The sequence below is a fragment of the Neoarius graeffei genome, chromosome 2 (genome assembly GCF_027579695.1).
Source record: "Neoarius graeffei isolate fNeoGra1 chromosome 2, fNeoGra1.pri, whole genome shotgun sequence".
In the NCBI taxonomy this organism is placed as follows: Eukaryota; Metazoa; Chordata; class Actinopteri; order Siluriformes; family Ariidae; genus Neoarius; species Neoarius graeffei.
In genome coordinates, this window is record NC_083570.1 from 86,598,343 (window position 1) to 86,624,734 (window position 26,392).

General features: G+C 41.4%; 1 protein-coding gene across 1 annotated transcript; it reads right to left on the reverse strand.

Moving 5' to 3' along the window:
• Positions 1-8: 8 nt before the first annotated feature.
• arsia (arylsulfatase family, member Ia) lies at positions 9-8,788 on the reverse strand. Its single transcript, XM_060910190.1, has 2 exons — positions 8,496-8,788; positions 9-1,415 (listed from the first exon to the last, which is right to left on the reverse strand). The coding sequence occupies exons 1-2, from the start codon at positions 8,786-8,788 to the stop codon at positions 23-25; spliced, it is 1,686 nt and encodes a 561-aa protein (XP_060766173.1). The 3' UTR covers positions 9-22.
• Positions 8,789-26,392: the final 17,604 nt, after the last annotated feature.

The window sequence follows — 26,392 nt, forward strand, 5'->3', positions numbered from 1 at the left end:
ACATGTATCATATGTATACCACTCAAATCCTATCGGACATAATCTTTGTGTTCAGTTTCTTGAAAAATGACTTCATTTTGCTCAGCTTCTTACTCTTGTTATTCCTCCTCCTGTGATAAACTTGGTGCCAGCTGTCTGCTTCCATGTCCCCGGCCCAGGGCCTCCATGCCCCTCCATTGAGACTCGGATCTGCCCTTGGGTCCTCAGCTGGGTAGCGCACAGGCACAGCTGTGCGATTATAAAATGCTATCCTGCCCAGCAGCTGTTTTACCACATCAGGTCTCTGTTCAGCCATGTCGTAGCGCTCATATGGATCTGCTGTGATGTTGAACAGCCATAGTGATTTGCCAGCTTCGGCATGACGCTCAAGATCCCACCAGCCACCGGGGAAGTTTCCTAACACCTGCGGTGGTGTCCAGTCTCCATAACCTGGCTCTCCTGTCAGCAGCTTCCAGTCTCCCATTCTCACTGCTGCCTGTACAGCAGTGTTCCAGATGCCATATCCTCCCCGGAGTGAGCCATGGCGTGAAGGCACATACAGCGGGTCGATGTTGTGGAGAATCTCGAAGCGTGGGGACTCCTTGCCCTCACTGATCGTTTCCCACATGTCATAACCATCTAGCTCATGCATTCGGGATACATTCCCCCCTGCCAGGCGCACCAGTGTTGGGTACCAATCAGTGATGTGAACCAGGGCCTTACTAACCTTCCTCCGTCTCCTGAGAAGTGGGCTGTGGACAAATCCCACTGCACGCATTCCACCTTCCCAATATGTCCCCTTTCTGCCCCTGAGTGGCCAGTTGCTTCCTCCAAATAAAGGCTGGCCCCCGTTATCTGTAGAGAAGATAATCACACTGTTGCGGTAATAACCATATTTCCGGAGTGCATATGTCACATTGTGTACTGCCTCATCCACGGATGAGACCATGCCTGCATATTTGCGGCGATGGACATTCCCCATGCCATGATACGGATAGATGTAATCCTTAGGACACTGTAAGGGAGTGTGAACAGCCTGGAAGGACAGGAAAATAAATAAAGGCTGTCCTGATGGATTATGCGATGCCAGAATCTTTCGCACTCTGCGTGTGTACAGATGTGTCGAGTACTTTCCTCGATATCCCCATGCCACTGTTTCACCTTCATGGAGATCATAGCCACACCTTCCTGGGCCATCACAGGAGTCGTATGTGTAGTAGTCCACACTGCCTGTCAGCGAGCCAAAGTAGGTATGAAAGCCACGACGAGTGGGGAGACAGTCACGCTTGTAGAAGCCCAGGTGCCATTTACCCACCATATGCGTGGAGTAGCCAGCCTCCTGGAGACGCTGTGGCAGGGTGACCATGTCAAAAGGCAGACAATTGGGCTGCCGGGACCTGATGATCGAATGCTGGAGACCCGTGTGGATTTGATACCTGAGGAGAAGTAGGAAGAAATGTTTTTACACACCTGCATCATAAGGACTTGAGTTGAAATTGGGTTGAATATCAGTCTGCAGGAGTAGATTCAACTATGATAACATTTACTTGCTATCCATTGTAATCATGTTTCAATGACCAAAAGACTCCAGATTGTTCATTAGGGACCTAAAGCTACATCCAGTTTTCTGAAAAAAGCTGTTTTGTAACAATGTCCATTGTTAAAAGTACTATATAAAAGAGTTGAATTGAAAATCATCATTTTCATAAAACCTTCATCAGTCCACAATGATGAAATTTGATCACAACGCAAGTAATTTCTGTTGAATTCAGCTGCTATAAGTTCCAGGTACCTCCCGTCTGAGATCCTCAGTTAGATTTTTACAAGGTTGGAACTATTACAAGCTTACGGTTTTCTACTGGAATTTCCCTTACATGTTAATATGAAAAGGGGTTATCTGGATGGGTGATAGTTCTAGCTTTATAAATAGAGTTTCAGATAGAACCTTCAAGAGTTCACCCAGAGGAACAATCAGAAGGCCCCTTTAGGGTTTACCTTCTAAGAGTGTGAATGAATGATTATTCAACATCATACAAAGGCTACTCAGCATTTCTGTACTGCTAGACTAAATGTTCATTTAACAATTAGGATTATTGCTGCATGGTTATTTGCATTGGCTAAATAATGAATCACTATGGGGCGGCACGGTGGTGTAGTGGTTAGCACTATTGCCTCACAGCAAGAAGGTTCTGGGTTCAAGCCCAGTGGCCAACGAGGGCCTTACTGTGTGGAGTTTGCATGTTCTCCCCATGCCTGTGTGGGTTTCCTTGGGGTGTGCCGGTTTCCCCCACAATCCAAAGACATGCAGGTTAGGTTAAAATGGGGTGAAGTGCCCTTGAGCAAGACACCTAACCCCCAACTGCTCCCTGGGCGCTGTAGCATGGCTGCCCGCTGCTCTGAGTACGTGTGTGTGCTCATTGCTTGCATGTGTGTGTTCACTGCTTCAGATGGGTTAAATGCAGAGAGAAATTTCTTATTATTAATATTATTCAGCATCATATCATGACGACTGGTAAAACTCTCCAGTGTTGAATGACTTGTGCCTTACTGAGTGTCTTGTTGTCATCAGGACTGATATAAACATTTTAGATGTTCATCAGTAATAAGGATAGTTATCAGGATGTGCATGGATCTATCAGGGCAATTATTCATTCATTCATCTGGAGGAACTGCTTTATCCTGGTCAGGGTGACAGTGGATCCAGAGCCTACTCTGGACCACCTAGTGGCAATTTTGCAAAGTGAATCCCAGCATGTTTTTGGACAGTGGAATGAAACCATAGAGAACCCGGACGAAACCCACATGAATACAAGAATAACATGTGAATCTTCGCACAGGCAGTAACCTGAGCTCAGGATCGAACCAAAGACCCAGCAGCTGTCAGGTGGCAATTCTACCTGGCGGGCCACCATGGCGCCCTCAGAGCACTTATCATATAATAGCAAAGAAATCCCCATGTGGTGACTGAACACTGTGCGTGTTAATTCAGCACTTTGCATTATTGCTTTGCCTGGTTTTGGCTATGATTTGTAAGTGTCTTCAGGATAATCAGGATCCTCATAATCATAATATTCAACATACTGGTATAATTTATGTGAGTTTTCTGTAATGTAAAAGTTCTAATAGTAGCGAGACACAGCTTCATTAGTTTGGAACTGAAGCGTTATGTCTTCATGGCTACACACACATCTAGTTGTCTTGACTTAGGCTACTACTAATTACCATTTAATGACATCATATAAGAACAAATGGAAGAAAGATGCAGAAAGACCTGAAGATATCTTTGCCATTGGAGCACGTGCAGGTTTTAAGACATGGGGTGACAAACACAGTACACTCAAAAATACACTACACTCAGAAAAAAAGCGTACTGATAATAAAAATAATAATAAATAATAAGTTACATTTATGTAGCGCCTTTCTCAAACTCAAGGTCACTTTACATAGGTCAGAGAAAACACCAATAAATAAATAAATAAATAAGAGTTACTAAAGAGTGGTGAGTTTATGCACTGGTGGAGAAATGTTCAAGAAACAGAAAGGTTTTGAGATGAGATTTGAAGAAAGGAAGAGAAGAGCAGTCATGGAGGGGTTGAGGAAGGGAATTCCAGAGCTTGGGGGCCATGGTACTGAAGCACCTGCCACCCAGGGTAGAGAGTCTAGTGCGAGGAACAGCAAGGAGATTATAGTTAGAGGATCTGAGAGAGCGGGATGGAACATAAGGGGTCAGGAGATCACAGATATAAGAAGGAGCAAGGTAATGGAGAGCTTTGAAGGTGAGTAGTATGATTTTATCTTTAATTCTGGACAGAACAGGTGGCCAGTGAAGCTGAGAAAGAATGGGGGTGATATGAGCAGATGGTTTGGTATGGGTGAGGAGTCTCGCTGCAGAGTTCTGAATGTATTGTAATCTTTGAAGGGATTTAGTAGGGAGGCCAATGAGAAGGGAGTTACAATAATCTAGGCAGGACATAATGAAGGAGTGGACCAACGTATGAACATCACTAGTGGAAAGAAAGGGGTGAAGGCGGGCAATGTTCCGGAGGTGGAAGAAAGCAGTCTTGGTGAGGGATTTAATGTGGGGATCAAAGTTGAGTGAGGGGACAAGCAATATTCCAAGGTTTCTAACAACAGGTGAAGATTTAACAAGTGCACTGTCGATGTTAAGACTGAAACTGGAGGATTTGGACAATGAAGATTTGGAGCCGATAAGCATGATTTCTGTTTTATCTGTGTTAAATTTTAGAAAATTATTCTGCATTCACAACTTTAGGTCTGATAGACAGTCATTGAGGGAATTGGGAGGGGGGTCAATGGGGGAGGATGTAGTGAGATATAATTGGATGTCATCAGCGTAGCAATGGAAGTTAAGACCATGGTAAAGCCAAGTTAAGTCATTTTTCTCAGTTTTGCTCCATAAGCAGTGACTTAGTGAGGCAACATGGAAGCTACTCTTTTTTTTTAATCTATTTGCTATTCCTTAGGCCATAAGGCCAAATGCAGTCGTATTGTATTTCTTTCCTATTGATTGTTATTTTTAAATGGTATCTCACATGTAAGCATTTGTGGACCTGAGATTTTCACCGTCATCTTTACACCTTGCTGCTTTTTTATTTATTTTTTAATAATACTATTGCTGAAATGTTTGTTTCAGAGTTTAATCTTAAACATTATGCTTTGTAAATGCCTCATGAGCTCAGGGCTATTATTTTGCTCCATTGTAAAAAATAATAACAATACATGCATTTATTGCTAACACAGTATGCAAGGTTAGATAGGCAAAAAGGACAATAAATAAAACTCTTTTAAACAACATTGAGTAGGCTAGTATTTCACTTGGTAATATATATTTTTTCACTTTTCATTTGTTCATTCATTTAATTATGAGATCAAATATCAACGTCACAGTGCGTCATTATTACCACTGAGTGACTGATAGTAAACTGCTCTATTGATTAATCACACTAATGGCTTGAGCAGCATTGTCTACATTTACACACTTGGTAAAAGGTTTTGCTAAAACACTAAAACTACAAAAGACATTAAATTTGTGGCTGACATGAACAACCACTAAACTGAATGAATCACTGCTGAGTTTCCAAACATACAGCAATACAAAGATCATCTTTTATTGACATCTCACTGCACTCCCACTTTTTATCAGTTAAAATACTATTAATGTTATGTCTATTTTGGGAAATAGAGTTCTGACTGGGCGGCACGGTGGTGTAGTGGTTAGCACTGTCGCTTCACAGCAAGAAGGTCCTGGGTTCAAGCAAGGGCCTTTCTGTGTGGAGTTTGCATGTTCTCCCCATGTCTGCGTGGGTTTCCTCCGGGTGCTCCGGTTTGCCCCACAATCCAAAGACATGCAGGTTAGGCTAATTGGTGGCTCTAAATTGACCGTAGTGAATGGCTGTTTGTCTCTGTGTCAGCCCTGCAATAACCTGGTGACTTGTCCAGGGTGTACCCCGCCTCTCACCTATAGTCAGCTGGGATAGGATCCAGCTTGCCCGCAACCCTGTAGAACAGCATAAGCAGCTACAGATAATGGATGGATGGATGGATGGATGGATGGCGTTCTGACCATAACAATAAGTGATAATTAATTACAGTGTGCCTTCTTAAAGAACTCACACTGATTAGGGAAGAAGTTACTGATCAACTCAATATAAAACATCATCTTGACTCAAAACTCACTACACCTAGGAGCCCAAATCAATAATTGGATGCCATCAGCGTAGCAGTGGAAGTTAAGACCATGGTTACGAATAATTTGGCCAAGGAGCAGGATGTATATAAGGAAAAGGATGAGCCCAAGAACAGACCCCTGGGGAACACCACAAGTAATAAGGGACATGGAGGACTTATGTAAACCCAGAGTGACAAACTGTTGTCTGTTGGTGAGGTAGGGCCGAAACCATTGGAGGGCTATGTCTGTGATACCAATATCTGACAGACGGGAGATGAGTGTGTCATGATTGACAGTGTCAAATGCAGCAGATAAGTCAAGGAGAATGAGAATGTTAAGTGAACCACTATCAGCAGACAGGAGGAGGTCATTTGCCACTCACAGGAGAGCAGTCTCTGTACTGTGATGTGTGCGGAAACCAGATTGAAAGGGCTCATACAGATAGTTTTCAATGAGAAAGGAATGAAGTTGTGAAGCAACCACTCTTTCCAGTATTTTTGCTAAACAGGGGAGGTTGGAGATTGGTCGATAATTAGACAGAAAGTTTGGATCTAAATCAGGCTTCTTTAAAATGGGAGTAACTGCAGCCATTTTGAGGGCAGTGGGAACAATACCAGAGTTGAGGCATGAATTAACCAACAGTGTAATTGGTTCACAGATTGTGGAGCATGCCTTGAGTACAGGAGTTGGGGCAGGGTCAAGCTGACATGAGAAGGAGTTAGACTTAGCGATGATATTAAAGACAGAAAGGGAGTCAACAGTTGTGAAGTGGGTGAGTTTACGGCCCAGAGGAGGAGAATAGGGCGAGAAAATTAGAGCAGTAGGTTGAAAGCACTGGTAAATTTAGTTAATTTTGTCTTCAAAGAAATTTAAGAAAGCCTGACACTGTTCAGCTGTCTTGGGGCAGGCTGCCACAGGAGGTATGAGAAGTTTATCAACAGTCCTAAACCATGTTTTCAGCCTAGATTTAGAACCACTTATGATTAATGAGTTGTAGTTAGAATGGGCAGCATTTAAGGCATCCCTATACTTATGAGTGTGCTCAGTGTAGAGCAACGAGTGAACAGTAAGACCGGTTTTCTTATGCAAGCGCTCAAGACGTCAGCCAGTGGCCTTCATTACTCTGAGTTCAGGGGTGAACCAGGGACAGGTGCAGGTGACAGGGACAAGCCTATTCTTTACAGGGGCCAAGTCATCCAACAAGCTAGAAAGAGTGTCATTATAAATGGCAACCAGATTGTCAGGGGAGGAGAGCTCATCATGTAGATCAAACAAGGATGATGCTTGTATAGAAGCAGCAAAGAGGTTGTGGTTAATAGACCTAATATTCCGGTAGGTGATTGACGTTTTCTTAAAGGCGGGAGGAGGAATGGTAGTATGGAAGCTGCATACAATGAGTTTATGATTAGAAATACCAGATATGATATGTACTGTTCCTTGTCACTGACAATGTATCCTCACACATACACCTTTTGAACCTTTACTCTGCACTCTAAAAAATAAAGGTGCTTCAGTGGTTCTTCAAATCTCTGGATGGTTCCATGGAGAGTCAAAACTCTGTAATGAACCATTACATTATGCGAAAGGTTCTTCACATTGGAAATGGTTCTTCAGAGCCTGGCATTCTCTTACCATTTGCTGGTCAATGCACATAGGCTATGTTTACACAAATCTGTCTTCACTGCTCAAACAAATGGTTTAAATGGTTCTTTAAAGAACTGTTGCATGAACGGTTCTTTGAAGCCCTGAAAAAAGTTCTTCTATGGCATCGCCCTGAAGAACCGGTACTGGCCCCATTATTTTTTAGAGTGTGTACAGTGCTGGGCAAAAGTCTTAGGCACATGTAAAGAAATGCTGTAGACCAAAAATGGCTTAAAAATAATGAAATGAAATGTTTCAACATAAAAAAATACCATGAACAGTAATCAGTAAGCCATAATAAATGAAACAAAGTCAATATTTGGTGTGAGATGACCCTTTGCTTTAATAAAAATAGTAGTCTCAGGTACAGTGAGTGCAGTTTTATAAGGAAATGAGCTGTAGGTTTTACTGAGCATCTTATAGAACCAGCCACAGTTCTTCTGGACACTTTGACTGTCACACTTGCTTCTTAATTTTGCACCAGAACCCACTTCATTATGTTTTCTTTTTTAATCTGAAAAGTGCTCTCTTATGTAATATGCTGCTCAGATACAAACTTCTTTTTCTATAACATTTAATTTTGTGCTGGAAAACGAACGTTTGAACTCTAAAATGTTTTTGTACTGACTCAATAATGCAGAAGTCTATCATAAAATAGAAATCTGTAACAAAATTTGTATGGAAAAAAAAAATAGGGTGCCTGAGATTTTGGACAGTACTGTATCTTTAACCTGCAGTGTACATTTAGAGCTTTATTTTAAAACTAAAAGGTCATTATGGTTCTTTTATGCATCTTGAATCTATTCCCATGTGCATTATATCCACATTTCCAGATGAAATATCCATATTAAAAGTATAAAAGATCACCCAGTGAAAAGTAAAAGTATAAAGAGGTGAGAGCTGAAGTGGCAATCTGGGTTGGAGGTATAGGAAAAAAATGCAAAAGTTTGCATCCCCCATAGTGAAAAGGGAAAATGTTCCACAATATATCTCAAATTTAAAATGTGAGAAATAACAACACAACAAACAAACAAACAAACATTTTGTACATCTGTAAAAACCTAACACACCAAATGGTATATAATTTTTATTTCATTGTTTTTATAATATTTAGCTTTATTTAGCTATCCTAAGGGTGTGTGAACTTTTGCATTCCGCTGTTGATGATCTACAGTGTTAGATTTACCTGCCGGTGAGGAACTGGCTCCGGGAAGGTGTACAGATCGGCTGCACGTAGTAATTCTCCAGCTTCACTCCTTCTCCTGCCAGTTTATCCAGCGTGGGTGTGCGCATGTCAGGGTTGTGATAGCCAATATCGTTGAAGCCCAGGTCGTCTGTCATGATGAAAATGATGTGTGGTAGTCTGTGGGGGTTCGGTACCATGGGGTCATGCTCCACCTGGTTCTGGCTCGACCAGTCCCAGGCAAGAAAACCTGCACCAAGGATCATGGAGAGACCCGCCAGAGCCGTGCCTGCCATGACACTGCCGGTGTGCGCACTTTCAGCAAGCCAGAGAGATCATTCACACATTCCTCACAGTCCGAGTAACAAAGGCATTGTTAAAACGAGCTGCCTGTGCCATTTCCATCTCTGACACGCCTTGAGGTATAACCTTGAATTTCACATCTGGAGCAGAAAACCTTGCGTGTGCATGTGGCTTGTCTGTCAGGATCCGTTTGCTTTGGATTAAGTCGGATAAATTCACCCACTTGCGCTTCCTTTAAAACCTCCCTCCTCTCCTCTCCTCTCCTCTCCTCTCCTCTCCTCTCCTCTCCTCTCCTCTCCTCTCCTGTGTCTCAGTGGTCGCTTTAACTCCGCCTGGTCAGGCTTACATACAGTACATATATCAGATGCACAAATTCACCAGAGCTGCTCCAAATTTCTGTGTAACACCAGTTTAGAGGGAATTAGATTTCCAACAGGTAAAGCCAGCTGGCAGTTATTCTCTGCTTCTTGTTTCTTTTTGCACAAGAGGCAATAGAGGCACAGCTGGAGCACACTAAAGGGTGTAATTATTTATGGGACAAAATGAATGATCATGATAATACAACACTGGTTTGTTACTACAGTTCCCTCCAGAAGTATTATAATGTCATATAAACTGAAGACATTTGGGTTTGAGAGCAAAAGATGAATATTAGACAATATATCAGAATTTCAGCTTTCATTTCTTGTGATTTACAAACCCCATTTCCAGAAAAGTGGGGATATTTTCCAAAATGCAATTAAAAAAACTGATTTGTTAATTCACGTGAACATTTATTTCACTAACAAAAGTAGAAAGAAAAGATTTTCAACAGTTTTACTGACCAACTTAATTGTATTTTGTAAATACAAAGAAAGTTACAATCTGATGCCTGCAATACACTAAAAAAAAAAAGTTGGGACAGAGGCAAAACAAAAGTTTGAAAACTCTGGAAAGTTTATAGGATATTCAAGTAACACTATTTTATAAGATTCGACAATAAGCAGGTTAATTGGTAACAGGTAAGGGTACCATGATTGAGTATAAAAGGAGCAGCAGTCTTTGCAAGTAAGGATGAGTCATGACTCACTCCTTTGTGCCAAAATTCATAAGAGAATTGTTAGTCAATTCAAAAAGAACATTTCTCAGTGCAAGACTGCAAATAATTTAGATATTTCAAAATCTACAGTATATAATATTGTGAAAAGATTCTGGGAATTCGGAGACATGTCAGTACATAAAGGGCAAGGTTGGAAACCACTGTTGAATGTGCCAACCTGCGAGCCCTCAGGCGGCACTGCCTGAGAAACTCGGAGCTGTGTCACATTCAGAAGTTTCCCGATGACACAGCCATCGTTGGGTGTATCAGTGACGACAGAGAGGAGGAGTATAGGAGCCTGGTGAGGGACTTTGCTGTGTGGTGCAACAGGAACCATCTGCAGCTCAACACCTTGAAGACCAAGGAGCTGGTCATTGACTTTGGGAAGTCCAGACCAAGGTCACGACCAGTTCTGATCGAGGGAGTCGAGGTGGAGGCTGTGGATTCCTACAAGTACCTTGGGCTGTGGCTGGACAGCAAGCTGGACTGGACTTGCAACACCAATCACTTATACAGGAAGGGACAGAGCAGGCTATACTTCCTTAGGAGGCTGCGGTCCTTTAACATCTGCAGGAAACTCCTGTGGATGTTCTATCAGTCTGTGGTTGCCAGTGTCCTGTTTTACACCGTGGTGTGCTGGGGGGGCAGCACATCCAAGAAGGACACATCCAGGCTGGACAAACTGATCATGAAGAGGAGAATCAGACAATGGTGACCACGGACTGTTGAGCAGCTGAAGTCTTGTATAAAGCAAGAATGGACAAAAATTCCAATTGCAGAACTGCAACAATTCATGTCCTCAGTTTCTATATGATTAAAAGGTGTTATTAAAAGGAAAGGTGATGTAATGAAATGGTAATAATGCCTCTGTCCCAACTTTTTTTTAAGTGTATTGCAGGCATTAGATTCTAACTTCATTTATATTTACAAAATACAATCAGTTGGTCAGTAAAACTACTGAAAAGCTTTTCTTTGTACTTTTGTCAGGTTCATGAGTTAACAAATCACAACTTTTTGTTTTTATTGCATTTTGGAAAATATCTCAGCTTTTCCAGAAATGGGGTTTGTACATCTAGATGTGGTAAACAACCATTTATCAAGTGACTGACAGTTGTCTCTTGTTGCCCAGGTATAGTCATGAGGAGGGTGGGAATGAGGATATGGATGTAAATGACTGGAATGAAGTATGGAAAAAGAAATGAGTTAGGTTGCATAGTTGTATAAGTAGTAACAGTTCAGATGGCAGAGCAGAAGGTAGGGGTGTGCGGAGAAGGGTCGGTGAGAATGAGGGGTTTAAACTAATTTTAAGATTCAAGGAAGGAAGCAATATAAGGAAGGTTAATTCAGTAGCACTAACTCATTAGTTGAAGGAGAAAATTGGCAAAATTTTGATGGCAAAAGTGTTGAGTGATGGTGGCTTACTAATCAAGTCTAAGGACAAGGAGCAGAACGAGAAGACGATAAAGATAACTAAAGTGTAACAGGTGAAAACGGGTGATGGGCCCTTTGTGAGAGGTATTAAATATGGAATCCCAGTGGAGGAAAATTTGAGAGCAATCATAAGAGGTGGTAAAGTTATTGGCAATAAATGTCTGCAAGTAAGAAGGGCAGAGAGAGGGTTGATAGTCTATCAGTGTTGCTCGATTTCCAAGGGAGGGTGTTGCCTAAAAAAGTGAAAGAGCAACAACAACTTTATTCATCACACATTTGTGAAATTCCTCTCTGTATTTAACCCATCTGAAGCAGTGAAAACACACATGCGCACACACACACGTGAGCAATGAGCACACACACATACCCAGAGCAGTGGGCAGCCATACTAACAGCGCCCGGGGAGCAGTTGGGAGTTAGGTGCCTCGCTCAAGGGCACCTCAGCCCAAGGCCGTCCCATATTAACCTAACCGCATGTCTCTGAACTGTGGGGGAAACCGGAGCACCCAGAGGAAACCCACGCAGACACGGGGAGAACATGCAAACCCCACACAGAAAGGCTCCCGCCGGCCACTGGGCTCAAACCCAGAACCTTCTTGCTGTGAGGCGACTGTGTTAACCACTTACACCACCATATAAGTAAGCTATATACAGTGGTGCTTGAAAGTTTGTGAACCCTTTAGAATTTTCTATATTTCTGCATAAATACAGTATGACTTAAAACATCATCAGATTTTCACACAAGTCCTAAAAGTAGATAAAGAGAACCCAGTTAAACAAATGAGACAAAAATATTATACTTGGTCATTTATTTATTGAGGAAAATGATCCAATATTACATATCTGTGAGTGGCAAAAGTATGTGAACCTCTAGGATTCGCAGTTAATTTGAAGGTGAAATTAGAGTCAGGTGTTTTCAATCAATAGGATGACAATCAGGTGTGAGTGGGCACCTGGTTTTATTTAAAGAACAGGGATATATCAAAATGTGATCTTCACAACACATGTTTGTGGAAGTGTATCATGGGACGAACAAAGGAGATTTCTGAGGACCTCAGAAAAAGTGTTGCTGATGCTCATCAGGCTGAAAAAGGTTACAAAACCATCTCTAAAGAGTTTGGACTCCACTAATCCACAGTCAGACAGATGGTGTACAAATGGAGGAAATGCAAGATCATTGTTACCCTTCCCAGGAGTGGTCGATCAACAAAGATCACTCCAAGAGCAAGGCATGTAATAGTTGGCGAGGTCACAAAGGACCTCAGGGTAACTTCTAAGCAACTGAAGGCCTCTCTCACATTGGCTAATGTTAATGTTCATGAGTCCACCATCAGGAGAACACTGAACAACAATGGTGTGCATGACAGGGTTGCAAGGAGAAAGCCACTGCTCTCCAAAAAGAACATTGCTGCTCATCTGCAGTTTGCTAAAGATCACGTGGACAAGCCAGAAGGGTATTGGAAAAATGTTTTGTGGATGGATGAGACCAAAATAGAACGTTTTGGTTTAAATGAGAAGCGTTATGTTTGGAGAAAGGAAAACACTGCATTCCAGCATAAGAATCTTATCCCATCTGTGAAACATGGTGGTGGTAGTATCATGGTTTGGGCCTATTTTGCTGTATCTGGGCCAGCTGCATCACTGATGAAACAATTAATTTTGAATTATATTAGCGAATTCTAAAGGAAAATGTCAGGACATGTGTCCATGAACTGAATCTCAAGAGAAGGTGGGTCATGCAGCAAGACAACGACCCTAAGCACACAAGTTGTTCTACCGAAGAATGGTTAAAGAAGAATAAAGTTAATGTTTTGGAATGGCCAAGTCAAAGTCCTGACCTTAATCCAATCGAGATGTTGTGGAAGGACCTGAAGTGAGCAGTTCATGTGAGGAAACCCACCAACATCCCAGAGTTGAAGCTGTTCTGTACAGAGGAATGGGCTAAAATTCCTCCAAGCCGGTGTGCAGGACTGATCAACCAATTACCAGAAACATTTAGTTGCAGTTATTGCTGCACAAGGGGGTCACACCAGATACTGAAAGCAAAGGTTCACATACTTTTGCCACTCACAGATATGTAATATTGGATCATTTCCCTCAATAAATAAATGACCAAGTATAATATTTTTGTCTCATTTGTTTAACTGGGTTCTCTTTATCTACTTTTAGGACTTGTGTGAAAATCTGATGATGCTTTAGGTCATATTTATGCAGAAATATAGAAAATTCTAAAGGGTTCACAAACTTTCAAGCACCACTACAAGTTATAATGTAAGAGCGTATGTCTCACCACCTTTTAAATTTTTTAAATGCCAGAAATATAGATATATTACAGGAGGATGTAAAGGGAAACAAAAGTGCAGAATATGTGGAGGTAATCATGAATATGGGAAATGTGACGATGAAACAGAAATGAAATATGCTAATTATGGAGGTGTGGCCTACGGTGGCTGTGAAGTGAGAAAGAAAGCAGTGGAAGTACAGAAGTTAAGAGTGAACATGGGTATGTCACATGCGGAAACAGTAAAGGTAGTTCAGAGGGGGCATAAAGTGGAGAGAAGAGAAAAATAAATATCAGAGAAGGAATAGTCAACTGGACAACCTGGGACAAAAAGTCAGATGGGAGGTGGAAGTTTATTATTAGTAAATAATGAAAATTTTGTGAATTTCATGTCAGAAGGAATAAACTGAACATTCCAAGCAAGGGGGAGATCTGAGAAGAGTTAAATAATAGTCAAAAGTGCAGCAAGATATTTAAATAGTCAAGGAATATCTTGGATGGACGTTCAGGAAGAACTTAAAAGAGGAACACTTAAACAAAGGATAGGATTAGCTTCACCCATGTTAGTTCTTCAGTGGAATGCAAGGAGTCTGCTGTTGAATGGCCAAGAATTTCAAGGATTTCTTGAGAGGTTAGAATAATATGTGTTGAGGAGGCATAGTTTCAACCCAGTTTAGATTTTTTGATTCAAGGATATGTGTGTATAAGAAGGGGTAGCGAAGGGAGCAATGGGGCAGGATGTGCTACCTTTATTAGACATGGTATTTCATATAAAGAAATAGAAATATGGAAAGATCTGGAATATGTAGTTGTTAACATTTGGCTGGGGACCATAAATCTTGTCATTGCAAATTTCTATAATCCATGTCAGAGGTTGGAATTGGAAGTACGAGATGCAGTAAAGAGACTAGCTAGAAGAAGTGTCATTTGGTGTGGAGATTTTAATGTCCATAGTTCTCTTTGGGGAGGTGCAAGAACAAATAGGAATGAGCTGATAGTGGAGGACGTGATGGACTCCTCGGGACTTGTGTGTTTAACTGATGTAAATTTCACGAGAATTTTTTATAGTATGGACAGTGAATCATGTCTAGACTCAACATTAGTATCACAGTCCTTGGCAGGTATATGTTTGTCAGAAGTTATGAATTGTACAACTATTGGAAATGATCATTACCCCATTTTATGTAAAGTAGGTAGTGGAAGCAGGGAGAACTTTATGTACAGTAGGTCGTGGAAGCAGGGAGGTAGGTATTTGGAAAGCCACAGTGGGACATTTTCAGAGAGGTAAGTGAAACAAGCTTTAAAACATAGACAGAGAACAGGATATAGAAATATTTAATGAAAATATAATAGATGCTATAATTTGGGCTGCCAATCAGACAGTTATAAGGAAAGTTTGTATGAAAAGGTGGACATTAGTTCTGTGGTGGAATGCTAAATGTAGACAGACATTAAAGAAATGGAATAAGGCTTTCAAGGTATTAAAACACTCAATTTTCAGCATCTCATACAGTATAAGTGAATACAGGCAGTGGTTAGAAAGACTATTAAAGAGGCAAAAAGGAGTACTGGAAAACATTTTGTGACTCCATAGGGAGAAGCACTCCAATTAATCAAGTTTGGGATATGATAAAGAAAATGAGGGGAGTAAGACGGGACTGGGGGTACCGAGAATTGGAAAGGGGGGAGGGGCTAGTGAAGATGCTGGCTCGTGAAAAGTGATATGTTAGCTAAAGCAATTGTTGAGATCCATAGTTCTGGAACTATATTAGAACAAGGGATGAGTGGAAGACAAAAAAGTGAAAGAAATAAAGAATTGCTAGAAAGACAGGAAGAAAGGGATGATATATTTAATGCTCCCTTCACATTAGTGAAAACGAAATGACCTATTTGTATTACATTATTGGCATTTAGTAGAAATGGTGAAAATGCCTCTGGACTGAAGAAGACAACAAATTATGATGACTTATTGGCTCCATTTACAAGGACATAATAACCATCCTACAATAAGTGCTATTGAACCATGTTGGGAACATGGAAAAATGCCAACAAAGAGCTTTGGTTGAGTTGATAGAAAGAAGGTTAGCAAAATGGGTATTATGGGTAGGAGTTACTCTCCAGTGGTTGTAATGCCTGCTACACCTCCTTGGTTACTGCTACAACTAGAGATAGACTGCTGCAGCAGCAGTAGTAATACTTGGGTTTAATGTCAAGTGTGGGAAGATACTTACTAATGATATATCTGTCTTTGCATGTGAGATGCTGGCCATGATTATTGCCTTGCAATGGGTAGAGGATGTTCCCAGAGAAAGTGATAATAGCATCAGATTTGTGTCCAGCACTAATGAGTTTAAAATCTTGCAACTCAAGAAATAAAGAGGATTTATTGTTCAAAATACTACAATCATTATTCAGGATTCATCAAACGTGTTTTACGGTTAGTTTTGTAGGGGTTCCTGCTGATGTTGGAATTGAAGGGAATGAGAAGGCAGATGAAATTGCAAAAAGAGCTTTGAAGAGTAGAAGTTGTCACATGAATGTACATATTAGTAAGTCTGAAACTAAAATGGTAATTAACAGACAAATCACAAAGATGTGGCAGAATGAATGGAACAGAGAAATTAAAGGACAATGTCTTTTTAAAAAATAAACCATTAGTTGGGTGTGCAGGATCTGGAGGATGAAATAAGAAAGAGGAAAGTGTTATGACATGATTAAGGAATGGTCATACTAGTCTAAATAGTTCTCGTTATATGATTGGAAAAGATAATAATGGAAAGTGTGAATATTGTGGAGAGGAAGAAACAGTGGACCATGTTTTATTGTACTGGCAGAAGTATGATTCAGAGAGAGAAGTGTTAAAGAATGCACTAAGAGAGATTGAAGAAAAAATATCAGTAACATTCTAAGAAAATTGTCAGGTGACAAGTGTTGGAAACTCCTTCTAGAGTATTTAGGATCAACAAGACTAACGAATGGCGTCGGGGAATTAATAGCTTTAGTTAAATTGTTTCTCTCTTTTTTAAGGTGTAGTGTTAGAGAGATGGTAGATCTTTAGTCCACACTTCAGATCAGAGGGTGGCGGTAATGCACCTGTAAGCTGTTTGCCAAACGCCAATAAATCCAATAGAAGAAGAAGAAGAAGAAGAAGAAGAAGAAGAACCCTCCATAAGCCCCCTTTCTTATAACTGAGTGGAAGACCTTCCCAGGAAGTAAGTCTACAGAAACATTCTGTCAATTTACAGAGAAATGCATCCAATCTGATTGGGAAGAACAACATCATGCAGAAAGACAATGACCAAAAACACACTGTCAACACAACAAAGGGCTTCATCGGGGGAAAAAGTGAAGTTTTAGACTGGCCAAGTCAATGACCGGACCTTAACCCAGTTGAGCAGCATTTCACCTGACTGAGGCAATGTCCATATTAATACATTTTAGTTTTAAAATGTTAAAAACATTTTAGTGTTTTAAAATGGGGAAAAAAATCTGTCCAGATGAGTATTTTAGCTCTGTATAAGAAATAATCTCCATCCATACTTGTGGTTCCTGTCACTGCTGAACCTGATCCAGGCTTGAGGTGAACCATGTTTGGTTGACTTGGCCAGAATTGCAGCAGTAAGGTGGCCAGTTCCTTTCTGCACACTCACACCTATGGGCAAGTTAGAGTTGCCAGTTAAACTAACTGCATGTCTTTGGACTGTGGGGGAAACCAGAGCACCTGGAGGAAACCCACGCAAACATGGGGAGAACATGCAAATTCCACACAGAAAGGGCCCTGTTGGCCACTGGGCTCGAACCCAGAACCTTCTTACTGTGAGGCAACAGTGCTAACCACTGCACCACTGTGCCACCCCCAACCATACTAACATGCCTGAAAATGCATATCACATGACTTTTCACATACAATGGGCATGCACGTCCTGGTATAAACAACTGATGCCACTTGTTTTCTTCCAGAACATGGGTGAACATGGGTATCTTCCTCATAATTTTCAAACATCTCTGTTTTCGTTCATCTCCACTAAAACACTACCCTGAAGTTTTCAAAGTAAAATGGGGCCTGCAGCATTTCCAAAAGTCTCTGTTTTTGGTGCTCGAAAACTCCAGAGTAGTGTGGATGCCAGCCATAAACTATGCAAAAGTGATGTGTTTTAAGACTAAAATGTATTAATGAAGATCAAACCTAAAGGGAGAAACCCCCAAAACAAACAACAACCGAAAGAAGGTCACCGGCTTGATGTAGTTATTGCAAGCAAGGGATATGCAACCAAATTAAGTATTATCTACACTGACTTTGTTCCAATACTTTTGCTCACCTGAAAAAATATTGTGTGGTCTGCCACCAAAGGTGCCATATTCTAAATTATTTAGCACATCTAGTTGTAAATATCAGGAAATGAAAGCTGAAGTTCTAATATATTATCTCTATTCATCTTTTGATCTCAAACCCAAATATCTTCAGTGTATAGCAAAAGCAAAAGAATTGGCCTTGCTGTTCCATTGCTTTCACAGCTGACTGTATATAGTCCCTAATACCCAAGACACTTGGCCAAAATACTTATAACACGAAGGGGGTAGCACGGTGATGTAGTGGTTAGCACTGTTGCCTCACAGCAAGAAGGTTCTGGGTTGGAGCCCAGCGGCCAATGGGGGCCTTTCTGTGTGGAGTTTGCATGTTCTCCCCATGTCTGCGTGGGTTTCCTCTTGGTGCGCTGGTTTCCCCCACAGTTCAAAAACATGTAGTTAGGTTAATATGGGGCAGCCATGGCCTGAGGTTGGGCTGAAGTGCCCTTGAGCAAGGGCACCTAATCCACAACTACTCCCCGGGTGCTGTAGCATAGCTGCCCACTGCTCTGGGTATGTGTGTGTGCTCATTGCTCACTTGTATGTTCACTGCTTCAGATGAGTTAAATGCAGAGGTTAAATTTCACTGTGTGCTTAAGTCTGTGCCTGAGTGTACGTGTGACAAATAAAGGCTTCTTGGCTTAGCTTGATATAGTCTCTAGTACTCCAGAGACTTGGCCAGAATACCTATAACATCAAAGAAATTTAAATCAACACAAGCTAGATATGATTACTTGCATCTGCATGAATGTGATTTGACGTCAAAAGTAGAGCAGCAGTCACGATGACAAGGCTTATTTCCATATGGTTTCCAGCATGATCTCATCGGAAATCCATGAAAATTGAAGTGAACAAATGGTGATATGGTTGGATTTCATTCACTCACTTTCAATAACCGGAGCCACTTTCAGATCTCTGGGTATGAGGCAGAAATATACCCTGAGAGACACAGTTACAACTTGGAGCAATTTAGTGTTATCAGTCCACCTACTGGCATGTTTTTGATAAGTAGGAGGAAACCCATGCAGACATGGGGGGAACATGTACATTCTACATTGTAAGAGAAGCTTTCGTTATTGTCTGTGTGGAGTTTTGAATATTCTCCCCATCTCCATGTGGGTTTCCTCCAAGTTCTCTGGATTCCTCCCACTGTCTAAAAACATGCCAGCAGGTGGATTTATTATGTTAAATTGCCACAAGGTGTGAATGAGTGTGTGAATTTGTGTGTTCATGGTGCCCTGTGATCGACTGGCATCCCATTCAGGGTAAATTCCAACCTTGTGCCCAGTGATCTCAGCATAGGTTCTGGATCCACCGTGATCCTGATCAGGATAAAGTGGCTACTGAAGATGAATGAATGAAACCTGTTATAATTCAGCAGGTGTGAGGCCACATCTCTGGTTTCACAGCTTATAATGTTAAAGAGATATTGTAAATAAATCTGGGGTGGGGGAGAAAATCAACCTTAATTTATGCTTCATTCTGATCCTTGTCACTGATCTTATATTAACTAGATGAAATTTGTGTTCTTTGAGCATTTTAAATGACTCTGTCAACACCATTTTGGGTGCAAATGCAATAGCTATTTTGCTTGATTTATAGAACAAATTAAACTGCATTTTCCATATTTCTCATAAATGTACACGATGCAGGGAAGCATGCAGTTTCTCTATGAGGTCTTTGTGACAGCTTTAAATTGAAAACAGCAGTCAGAACTCAATATGTTATGGAGTCCATTACAAAACGCTCTTCATGATCCTATAAACACAAACAGGATGCCTTGTCCTAAAACCTCATGTTTTGGGCCTTCGGGGTTTGGAGGGGCACGGGTCCTCACTAAGCTTCAACAGATGCCGTGTTCTGGCACACAAGAGTCCTCTTTCTTGGCTTGTGACTGTTTGTATTGTATGTGAGTAAAGTAGGAACTGAAAGGTCTAGTGCAAGTAGACACACTGTCAGCTCTTGAAATCCACACAGGTTCGATCACAAATTTGGCAGATAAGATCTCAAGTGGAGACGAGCTTAAAAGAGCATTGTAATGTGTTGAAGCTACACCACAAGTGCAGCTGTCCCTGGAGTCATTTAAGCATGACTTGACGTAAATGTTTGTTTGTTTGTTGGCCTTTACAACAAAACTTGATGATAGAGTTTAAGGGCTTTAGACATATTGTAGGTGCTGCTGCCGTCTCATTCTGGTCAGGTGCTGGCGGTGACGGAGCTCTTCAAAGTTTCTGGATGATGCTGTTGCGCCATCATATATAGAGCTGACCTCCAGGCATGTCTATCAGCTGCAGTGACTTCCCAATTAGCTGGTACAATGTTGAAGTCTTTCAAATCACGCTTTACAACATCTTTGAAATGGAGCATAGGGCGACCTATGGAGTGTTTGGCGTCAGTTAGTTCACCATAGAGAACTGATTTTGGAATTCGCGAGTCCTCCATCCGATACACATGACCCAGCCAATGCAAGCAATGCTTCCGCATTATAGTTTATAAGTTAATTGAGTCACATATTTCAAGTATTCTGACATCAGGTATATTATCTTGCCAGCTTACATTTATGATTTTGCGCAGACATCTCAGGTGGAAAGAGTTGAGTCGTCTCTCTTGGCTGGCATATATTGACCAAGTTTCGCTTCCATAAAGTAGAACAGAGAGAACACAAGCCTCGTATACCTTGACCTTGGTACTGAGGGAGATCTTCTTGTTGACCCAGACAAGATCGTTGAGACCACCAAAAGTAAAGACGGCCTTTCCAATACGCTTGTTAATCTCAACCTCAAGGCACGGTGGGTTGGAGACAGTCAATCCAAGATAACAAAATTGATCCACAATTTCCAGAGGCTGGCATGTTTGTTGTAATGACTGGTGGTAATGGAATGCCCTGATACATCACTTTGGTCTTTGTGATACCAATTGTTATACCAAATGATGCGCAAGCAGAGGCAAATGAGTCACACAGTGACTGCAAATCATCCTGAGAGTGAGCAAGAAAAACTGCGTCATCTACAAACAAAAGTTCATGAATCAGGAGAGTACGAGTCTTTGTTTTTGCCCTTAGTCTCGTGAGATTGAACAGTGAGCCATCCGATCTTGTACACAGCGAGATGGATCAGGAAACGCAAGTCTCAGCAAAACTGAGAAAAATATACACAGCCCTGCTTTACACAGCCAACACACAGCCCTGCTTTACACCATTCTGTATAACAAAGGGGTCAGAAACTGTCATCGAAGATGACGGTTTCTTGCAACCCATCATGAAAAGAACGGATGACTGCGAGAAGTGTAGGAGGACAACCGATAATCAAGAGGATGGTGAAGAGCACGGTTCTATTCACAAGGTCAAAAGCTTTGGTGAGGTCAATAAAGGCCATAACCAAGGGGCGGTTCTGTTCAACTGCTTTTTCTTGCAATTGTCGGAGAGCGAAGACCATGTCTCTGGGGGAGCATCCTGACCTGAACCCGCACTGACTCTCTGGAAGAATGCGATTGACAAGGCAGACTAGATGTTGCAAAACAACACAGGCGAACACCTTACCAGTGACACTGAGAAGGGAGATAGCACAATAGTTATTGCAATCTCTTCTGTCACCTTTGTTTTTATAAAGTGTTCTCATTTTTGCATCACACCATTCTTTTGGAACAGAGCCAGAGTTCCAGCATAAGATGATGATGCTGTGGAGTTCACGAATCACTTCATCCTCACCATACTTCAGCAATTTGGGTATGATACCATCATCTCCAGCGGCCTTATTTGGCCTCAAAAGCTTGATGGTATCCTTAATCTCTTCAACTGTAGGTGGAGCATCAAGATGGGCAAGAGTTTCGGGGGGGGGGGGGGGGGGGGGGGGGGGGAGTGCCTCGGATGATATCTATATCTATTGGTATATTGTATGACTACAGGCTGGTGAAATGACGTAAATGACACATTTGATATATGACTGAAAAGAACATGAGCATTTATGGTTTAAACATGTATTACTGTTCCAGCTCATTAAACAGCACTATGCTTGGAGTGGATGCTGTTTCACTTGCAAGTCGTCTTTGGATAAAAGTTTACATCAAATGAATAAATGTATACATACAGTGCCAGTCAAAAGTTTGGACGCATCTAGTCATTCATAGTTTTTTCTGTATTTTGACTATTTTCTACATTATAGAACAATACTGAACACATCAAAACTATGATATAACATATGGAACATATACCCTGATTGGCCATAACATTATGACCACTGACAGGTGAAGTGAATAACACTGATCATCTCATTACAATGGCACCTGTCAAGGGGTAGGATATATTAGACAGCAAGAGAACAGTCAGTTCATGAAGTTGATGTGTTGGAAGCAGGAAAAAAATTGGGCAAGCGTAAAAATCTGAGTGACTTTGACAAGGGCCAAATTGTGATGGCTAGATGACTGGGTCTGATCATCTCCGAAATGGCACATCTTGTGGTGTGTTCTCGGTATGCAGTGGTTAGTACCTACCAAAAGTGGTATAAGGAAGGACAACCAGTGAACCGGTGACAGGGTCATGGGTGTCGAAGGCTCATCGATTCGCATAGGGCATGAAGGCTAGCCCATATGGTCCAGTCTCACAGAAGAACTACTGTAGCACAAACTGCTGAAAATGTTAATGCTGACACCTTTCTGTTTTAGCCAGCAGTAACTTTTTTTCTTTACACTTGCCCATTTTCCTGCTTCCACACATCAACTTCAAGAACTGACTGTTCTCTTGCTGCCTAATATATCCCACCCACTGACAGGTGCCATTGTAATGAGATCTTCTTCTTCTTTTGGCTGCTCCCGATTAGGGGTCACCACAGCAGGTCTTTCGTCTCCATTGCTCCCTGTCTTCCGCATCCTTCTCTACCACATCTGCCACTTTCATGTCCTCTCTCACCACATCCATGTATCTCCTCTTTGGCCTTCCTCGTTTTCGTTTGCCTGGCAGCTCCATCCTCAACATTCTCCTTCCCACATGCTCTGCATCTCTTCTCAGGATGTGCCCATACCATCTCAGTCTCATCTCTCTTAGCTTAATTCCCAAGCTCTCCACATGTGCTGTCCCTCTGATGTACTCGTTCCTTATGCCATTGTAATGAGATAATCAATGTAATTCATTTCATCTGTCAGTGATCATCATATTATAGCTGATTGGTGTATGGAATGATGTGGTAAACAAAAAGGGTTAAAAAACAAAATGTGTTTCATATTTTAGATTCTTCAAAGTAGCCAGCGTTTACCTTGATGATGCTTTGCACACTATTAACATTATTTTAACCAGCTTCATGAGGTAGTCACCTGGAATGCTTTTCAATTAACAGTGGTGCCTCGTCAAAAGTTAATTAGTGTAATTTCTTGCCTTCTTAATGTGTCTGAAATCAACAAGTAAATAGTAAATAATAAAAATACAGTAAATAGTCCTATTCCACAACTGTAGTAATCCATATTATGTCAAGAAGCGCTCCATCATTACATAAAACATGAAGTATATATATTCAACTTGGCCAGACTACAAGCAAAGACAAAGGTCCGCACCACCCTCATCAGAGAACTGCTCTTTGCAGATGATACAGCTCTGATCGCTCACTCTGAAGACAACCTCCAACAGCTGATCAATCGGTTCTCCACTGCCTGCAAGGAATTTGGCCTAACCATCAGCATCAAGAAGACAAAAGTCATGGGTCAGGACGTTCCAACTTCTCCATCCATCAACATCAATGACCAAATGCTCGAGGTCAGCAGCAGCTTCACCTACTTGGGCTCCACTGTCAGCTGCAACCTGTCACTCAACAACAAGTTGGACAAATTAATCGTCAAGGCTGCTGGTGTCATGGCCAAGCTCAACAAGAGAGTATGGAGCAACAACTATCTGACTAGTAAGACTAAAGTCAAAGTATATGAAGCCTGTGTCCTCAGTACTCTTCTTTATGGCAGTGAAACATGGACAACCTGCGCCAGGCAAGAAAACTGTCTGGAAAGTTTCCACCTCCGCTGTCTTCGGCATATACTAGTATTTGGCATCACATGGCGCGACAAGGTCACCAACACCACTGTGCTGGAGCGTGCTGTGTTGGAGCATGCTGGCTGCCTCAGTATGCATCTCACCCTTTGTCAGAGAAAGCTTCGCTGGATTGGACATGTGCACCGTATGCAAGATGGCTACATTCCCAAAGACCTGCTGTATGGGGCACTTGCGTCGGGGCAACGCTCAGTGGGCTGTCCAGTTCTCCACTTCAAAGATGTATGTAAGCATGACATGAAGCTGACTGGCATTGACCCTGACAGATGGGAACAGTTGTCTTGTGATAGAAGAAGCTGGCACCATGCAGTCTACTCTGGAGTCAAGAGGAGAGAAGAGAGCCACAACCAGCAGCTGGAGGACAAGAGGAGAAGTTGGAAGCAGATGCAACGGGAGCGGGCCCTCAACCCACCATTCAACTTCATTTGTGTCAACTGTGGAAGGGACTGCCATGCAAGAATTGGACTTCTGAGCCATTCTTGATGCTGCTCCCAACTAGACTGATGACCAGCCAAGGCGCTACCGTCATCTCTAGAGATGGACGGATGCCACACACACACACACACACACACACACACACACACACACACCGGTACATACATACATATAAACTGACAGACTTAATAAAAGCATGTATTAATAAGGTGCATGTCTGGAGTAAGACAAGATGACAAGACATCGGGGGGAACATGTTTTTTTGGAAGCATAAACAGAGTGTAATGAATTATTCATGATGACAAATTACCAATTATCAGTACAGTAACAGAAGAAGGGACACAACTAACTGTGTGTCAGAGATCAAACATGATATAGTCAGTGTGTTTATATGATCCTGGAAAAACACAGGAGACATTTGCTGCATAATTTGAGGCAATTTTTGAGTCACTATTCCTGAAAGTTAAGATGGCCATGAAAATATTACATGAGTCAATATTATACCACCCAGAGTCCAGAAAAGCATATTTACTTTAAAGACCTGAATCTACAACGTGTTTGGTATAATTTAAGACAAATCTAATCTTACTTAAAAACATTTAGATGGCTTTCTAAATTGAGTAAGTTAAATATGTATGTTGTGAAATTTAAGGAAGCAAATGCTACCGTAATAGCCCTTTTATAAGATACTGTTGTGATAGTCATTTATTTTTGGTTATTTTGGATTTCTGTGCCACATTCTTTCAGTCACCCTATCCTAAGTTAGACCACCTACTCTTTCCAAATAAAGAAAGCAGAACTATAAGCAGAAAGTATAGAATCTGAACAGATTTGCACAAGTAATAAATTCTTTAACTGGTTGGGTGGCATATTCTTTCAAACCTGAACATTTATAGCTTGATTTTTAGAACAAATTGTAACAAATCATTATTTAATTCTGCCCTTACAAAGACTTACAAAACCCCTCAGTGAGGCTTCAGTTTACATCAACTAAAGTTGAAACATGGTAGAGAGTGAAGCAATTCAGATTCTGTCCACGTGTCTTCAATAGGAGTGATTATGGTTTGGTGGAGTGCCTTTTCCCTGGAAGCACTGCTGCCTATGCCAATTTAGAATCAGTGAGAATAAAAATGGAGCACAGAGCTAACATTCATAGTGAAATGCTTTAATGAAATTTAAAGAGCCTGGATAAAAGTTTTATATGGACTCAGTTTATTTGCTTGGAGACCCATGAGTTTTTAGGAAATTCTGGTTTGGTTCATAACCAAGGAAAATACATGTTTTACAAATTCCTTCACAATAGCGGTTTATGGGTGGAGTATATTCTGTCTAGTTTTACTAATCGCTATTATTTACTCTTATTTTATTGTTATTTCATTTCTGTGTGTGTGTGTGTGTGTGTGTGTGTGTGTGTGTGTGTGTGTGTGTGTGTGTGTGTACATGATTTTTATATTTTGGACCAAATACTGTATCACCACAATGATAGGAATATCTAGAAGCTTTGACCTTTGCCTGGACTTTTGGCTAGTCCCCACAAGGCAAACTACTTTTTTCTTCTCTTTTCTTTTCTTTTCTTTTCACAAAATCTGTAGCTTTTATTTGAAAAACTAATGGAGGTTTCCTTTTAGTTCCTCAGGTTAAGGTTACGCTTACCCTGACACCAAATTTTGTTTGGGCTATATCTGGCATGGACCATCCTTAAAATCTGGCCCAGATGCACGTACCGGATAGGTATGTCCAATGGCCCAAACCTGGGCCTCATCATTCGGCCCAGATGCGGCAGCCGGGTATGAACCGCATGCAAAACGCATCCATACCAAATCTGGGCCTATGGCAGATGCAAACCAGATTCCGGACCAAATGTTCCAGTTAAAGAAGGGGGCAAGTCAAGTCAAAGTCCCTCCCACACCAGGATCTGGTCTTCTGCTGTGCCAGTACTACCCAGCTCTTTGAGGCGTATGGATGCAGCACTGATCTCCATTTGTCTAGCCTTCAGTCTA

Excerpts from the sequence above, each read along its gene's own strand:
- arsia (XM_060910190.1), bottom strand. The coding sequence starts at position 8,788 with ATGGCAGGCACGGCTCTGGCGGGTCTCTCCATGATCCTTGGTGCAGGT. Across the intron at positions 1,416-8,495 it reads AGCCAGTTCCTCACCGGCAG|GTATCAAATCCACACGGGTC; the intron begins GTAAATCTAACA and ends ACTTCTCCTCAG.